Source organism: Gorilla gorilla, chromosome 16 (assembly GCF_029281585.2).
Source record: "Gorilla gorilla gorilla isolate KB3781 chromosome 16, NHGRI_mGorGor1-v2.1_pri, whole genome shotgun sequence".
NCBI lineage: Eukaryota > Metazoa > Chordata > Mammalia > Primates > Hominidae > Gorilla > Gorilla gorilla.
In genome coordinates this window covers 57236817-57249469 of record NC_073240.2, presented here as the reverse complement: position 1 = coordinate 57249469, position 12653 = coordinate 57236817, and the positions used below count along the sequence as shown (strand labels likewise).

The 12653-nt window shown below is 38.2% G+C and overlaps 2 protein-coding genes across 2 annotated transcripts in view; one reads left to right on the top strand and one right to left on the bottom strand.

The window, feature by feature from the left end:
• Positions 1–1207: 1207 nt before the first annotated feature.
• The window catches only part of TEX9 (testis expressed 9), a 220971-nt gene continuing 209525 nt past the window's right edge, over positions 1208–12653 (bottom strand). Inside the window, exon 13 of the mRNA XM_055364002.2 lies at positions 1208–1288. The gene's annotated coding sequence lies outside the window, so the exon portion shown is untranslated. The remainder of the gene's footprint in view (positions 1289–12653) is intronic.
• MNS1 (meiosis specific nuclear structural 1) overlaps positions 10803–12653 on the top strand; it is a 36847-nt gene continuing 34996 nt past the window's right edge. The window contains exons 1-2 of the mRNA XM_004056238.5: positions 10803–10995; positions 11719–11940. Of these exons, the coding sequence (XP_004056286.3) occupies positions 10993–10995; positions 11719–11940 (225 nt within the window). The 5' untranslated portion in view covers positions 10803–10992. The remainder of the gene's footprint in view (positions 10996–11718; positions 11941–12653) is intronic.

Sequence of the window (12653 nt, the reverse complement as noted above, 5' to 3'; positions counted from 1 at the left end):
GGGGGAGGGGGGAGGGATAGCATTAGGAGATATACCTAATGTTAAATGACGAGTTAATGGGTGCAGCACACCAACATGGCACATGTATACATATGTAACTAACCTGCACGTTGTGCACATGTACCCTAAAACTTAAAGTATATTAAAAAAAAACTCAAGCAAGTTTACAGATAAATGATTAAAATGAAGTTCAGCAAGATTAGCGGATATAAAGTTGACATACAGAAATCATTTGCATTCTCATGACACCAGCAAAAACAGAAACTTAAGTTTGAAAAAGATACAGTGGTGGACATCTACTTGCCCCTCCAGATTTCCCTCCACCCTTCTCTACACTGGTGGTGCCTTGGAAGACTGGCTGGCAACTAACTGTCTGTCTTGCTCTTTGAGCTCTCATTGGGTTTAGCCGGTGGTTGCATCATCAGAAGATCCAATGAAGGAAGAAAAGAAGATGAGGTTTGTGTTGCCTCAACCGTCCCTCTGAGGTTGTTCTTGGTGAGCTGCATCCTTTGACCAAAGTTCACAGCTGCCATCAAAGGGGTCTCTTCACATAGCTCTTTCTATCTTTGGGCTCTAGAAAAGTGCCTTCTCCCCTTTCCCTTAGACTCAGGAGTAGTGATATTTCCCCAAAGTTACTGGCTCCTGGGTACTGTACAATTCCTGTTGATCTCCTTAAACCTTGTCTGCATCTTTTTAAATGACTCACTTTGAGGGTACTGTTTCCTGTTTCGACCCCAAATAATAATATAGATATTATTTATGACAGCAACAAATAATTTAAAATATCTAGGAATAAATCTAACAAAAAAGCATGAAATCTTTATAGAGAAAATTATAAAACTTAAAAGACATTTTTAAAAGACAAAATAAGGATGTACCATGTACATGAATATAATTTAAATTGTTTGGCTTTTTAAAAGTTGATACATAAATTCAATTAAATTCCAATAAAGTTCTCAACAGTTTTTTTCCATGAAACTTGACAAGGAAAATCAAAATTTATATAGAAGAACAGAGGGCAAAGAATAGCCAAAAATGTTCAGAAGAACAAATTAAGGTCTTGCTCTACAAGGTAGCAAGTATTATTATAAACAGATCATAATTAAAACAGTATGAAATCAGTACATTATAGATTAATAGGGAGAGAGAGTGGCGCAGGGACCTTGTAATCCATATGGACAAAAGAGTAATAAAATTGGACACCTACCTCACATTATCCAAAATAAATCCCAGGTGAATTAAAGGTGTATTATGAAAAGCTTTATGATCTCAGATTAGTAAATGATTACTGAAGGCAAAAAGCAGAAAACATAAAATGATAAATTTGACTATATTAAATTTAAAGTTTCTGTGCATTAATAGACATTTTAGAGAAAGTAAAAATATAAGTCATAGCTTGTCAAAGACAAAGTAGATGTACATGTACTACAGTGAAATATTCTCACAAACATGGTGTCTAAAGAGATTTGCAGAAATATGACTCAATCTTATTACAGCATGCAAAATAGTATCACATATCTCTTACAAGTTGAAAGTATAAAGGCATGCACAAGAATGATAAACACTATTAAATACAGTACAATGTTATCTCTGGGTGGAAGAAATGAGACAGGAAGAAGTGCTCTGATGCACAAAGCCAGGTTCCACATTTTTTCTTGTGTCAGATTATGGATACATGGGTGTTTATATTATTCTTCTCACCTTTCTGTATGTCAGAGATATTATTGGTGCAAATAAACATGACACAGAAGTAGAAACTGGATATTGGCAATCAAAGTTCAATAAACTAAAAGTTGTGAGATTTAATTTTTAAACCTAAAGTAGATACGAACTATAATATTTAAGAGAAACATAGAAAATATCAGTACTGCTTAAATACATAAGCATTAAAAGGAGTGCATGAGCTGGGCATGGTGGCTCATGCCTGTAATCCCAGCACTTTGGGAGGCCAAGGCAGGCAGATCACTTGAGGTAAGGAGGGGGTGACCAGCCTGGCCGACATGGTGAAACCACATCTCTACCAAAAAACACAAAAATTAGCTGGGCATGGTGGCAGGTGCCTGTAGTCCCAGCTACTCGGGAGGCTGAGGCAGGAGAATCACTTGACCTGGGAGGTGGAGGTTGCAGTGAGCCTAGATCACGCCACTGCACTCCAGTCTGGGCAACAGCTCCATCTCAAAAAAAAAAAAAAAAAAAAGGGAGGATATCATGAGGTACTTCTCTATTAACTGGAAATCCAAACTGATTTTTTTTTTACTAAAAAATTTGCTAGAAAATAAACCAACGTGTTTTTCTATTAATAATTCAATGTTGACCCAAGTACAGGTAAAGGCAAGGGAAGGGAAGGCAGGCAGAAAGCCAAAGAAAAATAAAGCGAACATAATGGAATTAGACAAAGTAGACGTGGGCAGAATTAAAGTCCCTGATCACAGATATCCTTGAGAATTTCAGAAATTGGTGAAGAACTTCCTAAAACCACTGTCATTTCATAAAACTCTAGCAGAGTGCCTGCTGAGGTTCTGAATACTAGGGGGGTGGGGGGCGGTGGGGGGAAGTCAGTACAACTTTTTTTAAATAGGAAAGAATGGTTTAAGTATTACAATGTGTCTATCAGTTCAAATTTCTTGGCCTGAAAGCTTTTGAACCTTTTGTGAAAGCATTAATTTGCAATCTTAAAAAATAATGTTGGACTTAAAATCAACATGAGTTGGTGAAGATTAAAATCTGTCAGTTGAATCTAATTTTCTTCTATGACAGGTCTGTTAAAGGGCAGCGACAGTGTAATTAATTGCTTGAGGCTCAGAAACCCAATTAATCTCTAAGTTGACTTTTATTTCACAGAATGTTAGTGCTACATGAGGCCTCAAGGATATTCTACCCTATCCTCTTGATTTTATAGAAGAGGAAATAGACATCAGGGAGGTTAAATGACTTGTTCAAGGTCAAAGATACTGTCTATTCTTGCCACCGTACCCTATAAATTGATTCGGTATTGCATCCTTAAAGCTTGTATGAGTTTCTGTGTTTCTGATCATGACATACTATTTGAACACAGATGGTTCTTTTGTTACAGCCTTTTATAAAATACCTGGACATTCATCTCACGAATGTTTTCTTGTAAGGGTTTTCAAGCCTCAGTTTTTAAAATTTGAAACATTTTCCATACTCTTTATGGAGTAACAGTTGTAAAAAGGGAGTGGGGAAGAACTGTGTCCTAATTTGCATACTTAGCAGGCAAACTGGGAAGGAGATGCAGTGGGTGTTTTGCCTTAAGTGGGAGGTTGGGAAACAGGGATTGCAGTTTGACCGTGTGAGTGATGTCTAATCCAGGTGGTACTTGCAGGCCATGCCATCCCTCAAGGATTCTATGTGTCTGATTCCAAGACGTGGGCAGAAAATCTAGCATGTAGAGTATTTTTAGAGAAGAGCTCAGTGAGGCAGCAATAATAACAAATATGATGTATGAGAATATCAGAGGAAATGAGAGCCACTATCAGTGTGGGAAGCATGGCGGTACGCCATATGTCAGTGTGGCAGCCATGGAAGTGCCCTGCTCAGAATTGTCCTTAGGGGAACCTGCTGCAAGGAAGGTGCTCCTCCATGAACCTCCAGATGCTACACATTCAGATTTGCTGCTGCGTCCATGCTGAGACCATGCTATCCCCTAAGTACTCCTGGCCAATGCCAGGATATGAGAGCCAGGGCTTTTGACACAACATGGGACATATCTAATGGGAAGTCTTTGCTTGGAGACTTCCCATTAGCCTGGTATAAACTCTCTCAGAATTGTGCTGCTGCTTGAGACTCCTTTTTCTTTTCCTCTCTGCTTTTATGTGTTAGATCTATATTATGGTCTCTTTTTCCCCTCCCTCTTTAGCTTTCTTAGGACTTTCTCCAAATAAACCTCTTGACCATCCAATCCCATCCCAGCATTTGCATCTCAGAGGATGCTAACTGATGCAGAGTGTAGCGATTGCCCTGGTCGATGCCAAGGAGGGATAAAAATATACATAACTTGAGTAGGAATTAGGATCTTATTCTGCTGGTGGGGACTGATTAGCAATGGTTTCTCTTTGGTTGTTGTAGTTACCATTATTGCAGTTCCTCATTTATGCTCTCTCATGATGGCATGGCATTAGGATAAATGTATTGTAGTAAAATTTACTTCCAGAGAGAAAAAAAATCCATGTTTTCACAGATTCTAAGACTTTTTTTTTTTTTTTGCATTTTAACCTTTCTGAAATTGGGATATCTTTAAATAGATGATTTGCTACAATTTAATTAGTAGGATTGTTTTCTTCTTTACTGATGAATAAAATAATGGTGCATATCATTGATGATGTCATAGATTTGATCAAATTTATCAGCTCAGTTCAGGTCACCAGATGCCAGTTACTATAACAGATTCTAAAGAACTAAGGGGCTGGATTAGGTTTTGTGAATTATTATTTGACTATTTCTTAGGTATATCTACTAGGAAAAGAAAGAAAAACCCTAAGGAACAGAATTATATGGTGGAGAGGTATACAGTTGGTAACTGTTGCTCTGAATACATTAGTAGAGAAATAGCCAGAGAAGCATAAAAAAAAACAGGAAGCAAGAATGTCTCTCATCCCTTATGGTGCTATTCACTTTTTTACTCTTCCCATTTTCTTTCTTTTTTTTTTTTTTTTTTTTTTTTGCTACTTTTATGACTAATGCTGCCTTAGAGGCCACTATTACCTTGTAGTTCGGGTTATTCTGTAATCCTCACAGCAATACCTTATAAAACAAGAGACCTATGATAGGTTAGGTTTTCACTCTATATATTGAACTCCTCATTGATATGTGGACAGAAATCAACAAGTAGAGGACCAAGCAAACTAATTAAGTTTACCCACCGTCTCCAGTGGGATGGGTCAGATGGAAGGATCTGTTTCCTTGATTCCTGTCACATGTACCTGTTGATCTAATTGGATTCCTTGGCACTACCTGCTTATAAAATTAGTATTGAAAGTGTTGTTTCCTTTCTCTCCAGATGCTGCCTTTATGCCTGCATCAGTTTTCCCTAGCATTCCCCATACTTCCAAATTAGGAAGTCTCTGCTTCTAACAAAATATCGTTGTTATTGCTGATCTGGACACAAATCAGCAAGTACTGGATACCTAATACAATTTAGTAATTGTCATTATTGTTCTATAAATACTATGTAGAACATATATTGTATAATATTCTATGAGCACATCGCATTTCATTATGTATAAATTGTTATCTATGATACTGTTAACATGATATCTTTTATTACAGTCAGAGTAATTAATTGTAATACAAATTTTAATAAAACAAAGCTGGGTTTGCCTAGGAAAGAGTAAATGAGGAATCACTTTGGTTTACTACTCTATAATTATTGGAAGGATTGGTACAATTACTTGAAAATACTTCAAATATGTCTGATTCAGTGATTCTTTGAAAAAATTATTTGGAGTGGAGTGATGCCATTGACATTGTGGGAAAAATTCTTAAAATGTGAACTTTGCTGTAATTCAAAGAAGCATCTTCCTAAGATTGAGAAAGAGAGGCAATATGGTCTAACCCATTTTCAAAACTTTCTGACCTTCACCCTTAGTAAGATACATATTTTACATCGTGACCCAATATATACATTCTATCTATCTATTGATGGGTCAATCTATCATCTATCTAGAACTAAAAAGTGTCACAAAACAATACCTAGTTAACTAGATTTGATGCACTCTATATTTTCTGGACTATTCTATTCCATTTCTTTTTAAATACTGTTTGTGATCCATAGTTTGAAAAATGCTGGATTCATGAAAAATGAGCTAGAGAGACAGACTTCGTACAAATCTCTGTCCCATGATTACCCCTTTCTACGAGCTTGCCTAATTAATTCTTTCCTTTGAATCTTGTTTTCTTCATATATATAAAGTGAATGGGGTTGTTTTACTAAGTAAAGGCAATTACATGTGAAGTGATTGGCACATACGAGGCACTCAATAAATCAATAAATGATAAGGTAGCAGGATAATGTTTTCTAATATTAATCAAGTGTTTTCCACTACATTTCCTTATGCGCTTTGTCATCTATTATCAAGGCAAGGTTGTTACAGAACTGCTAGACTGTTCTTACCTGTTTGGTCTTTCAGTTAATTGATTCAGTGTCTCTTTCTCTTTCTCTGTCTCTCTCCCTCCCTCCCTCCATCCCAGACATCTATCAGCAGTCCAAGAGTCCAAGCAGGGTCCAAGGACAATGTAGACAGCCCTGGGCCTCTGCCTTACTTCCTGTGCTCACAGCAAGCTTAGCCTCTTTGGCTCTCCCTCCTTGGTGACCACATTCTTTATCTGCTGTTCCCCATGGAGGGCAGCTGTGTTCCTCTTTTTCCCTACGACCTTAGAGTCAGTGCCCAGCTTCTGAGTGCCCAGTTATTCTCCTTTCCCAAGATGCTGCTGCTCAGGTTTTCCACAGTTTGCCTCTTCTGGGCTGTCCCCTCTGGCCCTCCAGACACACTTCTCTAGGTACATAGCTGATATGCCACAGTTTAATTAGCCATTCCCTTAACACTGCATGCTTAGATCACCCATTTTTGTGGTGTTTTGTTTTTTTTTTTTTTGCTAAATTAGAAAATTTTGCAATAAATAAAATCGTGCCTTTAGTTGTTTAAAATTTTTGGTCTGGTTAAGTTTTCACTAGAAAAATTGCCATAAATACATCAAATGTCATCAAATTTGGTACCTTTTTAAAGTTAAGAAATGAAAAAAATCCATATAAACATAGTTTACACATGTATATATCTCTATATAAATATAGGTATATATGTATACTTTTCTTTTTACCAATAAGAGCTTATATAATTCAGAAGGGGATTCCTCCACTCTTCATGATGAATTTAATATGGTCATCTTTACTTCACCGCTAGCCAAATTACAGTCTCTGTGCATCATATAACAAATTCCTAATGACATCACAAGTTATTTGACATCACAAGTTCTATATTCCATTTCTATATACATAATATGTAGATGCCAGTCTTCTATTTTACTACTCATTTACAAATAGTGGCTTTTCAATAAAATTACCCAGGTAAATTTTTATTCATATCTACAATGAATAAGCATTCTTTCTGTGTAGTGTTCTCAACCCTAGAAATCAATATATTACAATTCTGTAGTTCTTTCTCAGTGTTATGCTAGAATTCATGAAGTCAGCAATCTCCTATTCCTGTAGACATAGCGAAGATGCAAGAGCAAAAGTGAAAGTGAGAGAAGAGGAACGAAAGACATCCACTAAGCCTGGGTTTCAGTGAGCTCACCAACCATTTCTTCATGTCTCTTTACCCCTAACAATTATTTAGCACTTGATCACATCATCACACAGTCCATATGATTCCCAGATTATGGTGGCTAAAATATCCAGAAACAGATTTTATTGTCTTAATGAAAAAATCAAATTCAACATATGGAAGTTAGCCTATTCTGCATCAACCAGAAAGTAGTCACTTTCTAACTGCATATGACAGACAGAAAAAGTACTAAAGGAAGTTATATACAATGAAACCATTAAATGCAGATTTGCCACAAGGCAAGATGGTAATACTTGAACATTATGAAGTGCAAAAACTGCACAAGCACATTATATTTTAAACACTTCATCTATTTAACAAAGTATGTACCCTCTTCAGCTAAATAAGATGAATTGAGATTCAAGAGGCAGCACCATACTAGCAAATCTCATCCTAAAGGCATCCATTAATATAAATCAACAGCAGCAATTTGGTTTGATCACTTATTTGCAAGAATCATTAAGGTTTATTAGCATAATTGTTCCCTCTGGGATTTCATGTCGAGAAAATGAAGAATGGCATTATCAATATTTAAAAGATAAGTGTGTAATGTTCAGAGTATTTCAACAGTCATCTGCAGGTGGTGTCCAGCTGCAGCAAATTAGATTAGATTTGGGCATTTTTCTGAACGAAAGAAAAATTGTTTTGTTCTAATTGCTTTATTTTATAAAGCAATACCATTTCGTAAAAAATTTTTACTGTATAGCTACACTTAACAGTGCACATCTATTAACATGCTTTATTTCAGATCAGCAACTCTGTTAAGCTCAACCCTGTTATATTGTAACTACTGGGGGACATTAATCAGTATAATTCATCATCTATTATAAGGAAAAGCTCCTTCCCCTCAGTACTCTAGACATTTCAGTCTAGACTTGTAGGTAAAAAGTTGTTTTCTAGAGGGAAATGAACGAGAAGACTTCCTTGCAATGTTGGGAAGGCATAAGTCCTCCCTTAATGAAGTATCATTTATGATAGTAATAATTTATTACTAGAAATAATATTTAAATGTAATAATTGTTTTTTAATAATGACATGCAATGGAATGTTATTTAGTGATAAAAATAAATGAGCTATCAAGTCACATAAAGATTTGCAGGAACCTTTAAATGAGTTTTGCTAAGGGAAAGATGCCAGTCTGAAAAGGCTACATACTGTATGATTCCAATGATATGACATTCTGGAAAAGGCAAATCTATAGAAACAATAGAAAGATTAGTGGTTCCCAGGGGTTTGGGAGGAAGGAGTGAGGGAGAAATGAATAGGTAGAACACAGAGACTTTTTAGGCAGTGAAACTATTCTGTATGATACTGTAATAATAGATATGTGACAATATGTCTCAATTTTCTGACCTCAAGCAATCTTCTTGCCTCAGTCTCCCAAGTAACTGGGATTACAGGTGCAAGCCACCACCCCTGGCCAGATACATGACATTATGTATTTCTCAAAACCCACCTGGGAGCAGTGGCTCATGCCTATACTCCCAGCACTTTGGGAGGCCAAGGTGGGTGTATGACTTCAGGTCGGGAGTTCAAGACCAGCCTGGCCCAACTGGTGAAACTCCGTCTCTACTAAAAATACAAAAATTTGCCTGTAGTCTCAGCTACTTGGGAGGCTGAGGCAGGAGAATCGCTTGAACCTGGGAGGTAGAGGTTGCAGTGAGCCGAGATCATGTCACTGCACTACCGACTGGGCAACATAGCCAGACTTCATCTCAGAAAACAAAACAAAACAAAACAAATCCTCATAGACCTATACAAAACAAAGAGTGAACCCTAATGTCGATTACGAACTTAATCATATTAATATTGGTTCGTCAAGTGTAACAAATGTACTACACCAATATGTAATGCTAAAAATAGGGGATATTGTATGGTTGCAGTGGGGAGGAGAGGTGAGACGGGGAATTCTCTGTATTCTGTCAATTTTTCTGTAAACCTAGAACTGCTTCGAAAAAGGAGCAAAGTCTATCAAAAATGTAGTAATTGTTAGGATAATTTTTTTAAAGGTTAAAATCAGCTAATTGTTACAATTGATTAAATTTGTCTTGGATTTAGGTCAATATTCTGGCCAAAAATCTTTTTCTCAGATTACCTATTAAATTATATGAATCCTTCTACCATATCCAAGGGTATACTGGAAATGAGGAATTATGACTGAAGTTCCTTTTAGAGACAAAAGTCCTCAGTTCGAGAAGTAAACAGTAAAAAACATACATGTTTGCTGAAATACTTTGCAATGCCACTATTTCACTATTAGGAATTAACAAATTAAACCTCACACTCTATTGAATGTGTTATACCCTGTTCAACCCTGAACCCATGCCTGTCTCCTATCTCTTCTATAGAGGGCCCAACCCTTTGCGGAGATGGATATGCCAAGAAGAGAAATTTATAGCAGGCTGCCTGCTTTGCTCCATTCCAGATCAATTTTCACAGAACACCCAGAGGGCAGGTTTACGCCTTCTCTCCATTCCTCTCAAACAGTGATGGCAATGAGTGGAGTACTAGAGACAACATAGATATGCAACCACGTGATAAATGACCAAAGGACAGAGAGAGGAGCGACCTCAGTTGTATGATGGAACCAAGAGAAGTCGCTGATTTTTAGTTGTTTTGATCTGGTTGTAAGTATGGGGTGACAACTTCCAAGCTTTTACACGTCAGCACTGAAACTGCAAGTCCCATTTGTTATTAATCTTTAAGCAGACATATTGCTACAGAAGACGGACTCCAAATTAGAACAACACAAAGTTATACCACTAATCACCTTATACAAATATTTTAGTGTTGACAAGATTTCTCTGAATGTATCATTTCTAAAATCAGTATATCTAATTTCTCTGATCCATTATCATTCTTAAACTTCCCATTTAAAATGGACTTTAGTGTCTAACCTGCCTATGGAATGAAGTAGATCAACATCCTGCTATCATGTAACGTGCTCTCTCTTGGTACCTGGACCACATAGCAGAGTAAGATTCATGTGGCTCATAGATTTTAGTTCCCAAATTTACCAGCAGCTTCTGCGGGGGGGGAGTGAAGTGAAGGCTGCTGGAAGCTCATGCTACCCTCAGTGCCTCACAACCCAACAAAGGGGACAGCGACCTGGACTCCCACTGCTGAGAATTAAACCAGTCATCGTCCCTAGCAGAGACCTGGCTGACTAGGCACTTAGTGTGCGGGATGCTCCATGCGTGGAAATTGCCTTCGGCTCCATGTATTAGGCAGTAGTTTGCGTATTTCTCTGTGCGCAGTTTCCACAGTCCCGAACTTGGCTCCCAAACCCACTGAAACCACAGTTCGGCCGCTGGAGGGAAATCGAGCTTCCGTAGCCCACTGCAAAGTGCTTGGGTCAGGCCACACTCTGAACTTCCCGCTTTTCTAGTTTAGACCTATAGAAGTAGCCCTCCTGCCCTGGTCCTAAGAAGCTCAATGCCGATTGGATCTTATCGCGTCCAATGGGAGGCCACGTTCTGCGTGGGTCAGTTTTCGTCGAGCGGAGGGCGCGCAGCTCCACCGTTGCCAGGGCGCCGCGTATACATCCGAGCGCGCGCAGCCAGGTGCGCTCCTTGGGGCTGCTGGCTGCTGCGTTTGCGGCGGGAGGTGGTCGCCGCGGGCCCACGAGAGGGGGTATTTTTCGTCAGCCAAGATGGTGAGCCAGCTGGGGGACTCGAAACTACTTGTTTATTTGTTGATTTAATTCTAGTTTGGCGCTCATCTGCTTCTAAAAAAGGATTTTAAGTGCTTAATCTGGTCATTAATTGGGGAACTTGTATTTGCTTTCGGAGGCTTCAGGTGCTATTAGAAGGGACTCTCGCGGTGGTTTCCAGCCTTTTTGGCACTTTTCGCATAGTGTATTAAATACATCTTTAAATCTGCCCTATAGAACCTCTGAAGAAATAAGTAGAAATAAAAGTGTAGGAGAAAGCGAATTGATAAATAGCAGCGAATTGACCTATTACATTTATGTTAGGAAAATCTGACCAGCTTCTGAACAGCACTTTATGGCCCTGTGGTGGTAGTCGTGGTGGTGGTGGTGGTGGGTGGAATGAGGGGAGGAGAAATTCCCTGGTGGTAGTAAAGATCTGGGTCTGTAGGGTGCGATTAATCCTAGCACAGATATTTATTAGCTGCAGAACCTTGGGTAAAGTTACTTTTCATGTTTCATCTATAAAATAGGTAATAATAACAGTACCTATTTAATCGATATGTGAACATATTTACCACGTTTACTTTTTATTCGGTATACTCCTTTGAATTTAGGAAGGAAGCCAGGCTCTTTGTATCCTTTCTTACTAAGGTTTATATCAATACATTTTTTAAAATTAGATTTTGGAATATCAAAATATGCATCTTTTTTTTTCTTCCATCGTAGGGTTCCAAAAGGAGAAATTTGAGCTGTAGTGAAAGGCATCAGAAATTAGTAGATGAAAACTACTGCAAAAAATTACATGTCCAAGCTCTAAAAAACATCAACAGTCAAATCAGGAATCAAATGGTGCAGAATGAAAATGATAACCGTGTTGAGCGCAAGCAATTTCTCAGAATATTACAAAATGAACAATTTGAGTTGGATATGGAAGAGGCCATTCAAAAGGTAAGTTTTACTATTCATTGTTACTTTTTTTTTCTTCATTTTGCACCTTGGAAACGATGAAACTGAGCTGTTAATGCTGGAAATGAGTAGATAAACAGCAGCAGCAGGTAAGTGATGCCTGATTGTGCCTCAGCTCAGTGTAATCGTAAACAGCTGGGTTTCTGGAGCCGGCCTGTCTTTGAATCCTACTACTGCTATACCTTAGCTACGGACCCTTGAGTAAGTTGCTTTTACTTTCTTTTTTTTTTAGACGGAGTCTTGCTCTGTCGCCCAGGTTGCAGTGCAGTGGCACGATCTTGGCTCACTGCAACCTCTGCCTCCGGGGTTCAAGCGATTCTTCTGCCTCAGCCTCCTGAATAGCTGGGACTATAGGCGCGCAACACCACGCCTGGCTAATTTTTTAATTTTTAGTAGAGACGGGGTTTCACCATATTGACCAGGCTGATCTCGAACTCCTGACCTCGTGATCCACCCGCCTCAGCCTCCCAAAGTGCTGGGATTATAGGGGTGAGCCACCGTGCCCAGCCTGCTTTTATTTTTTATGCTTTTTCTATAAAATGGGGAATAAGAATAGTACCTCCTACTTAGGATTTGTTTTAATAATGAGTTAATACATGCAAGACTCTTGGAATAGTGCCTGGTACAGAATAAGCACTCAGATTTTTTTTTAACATAAATATGAACTCTGTAATTACTACCAGTTTTGTTCATGT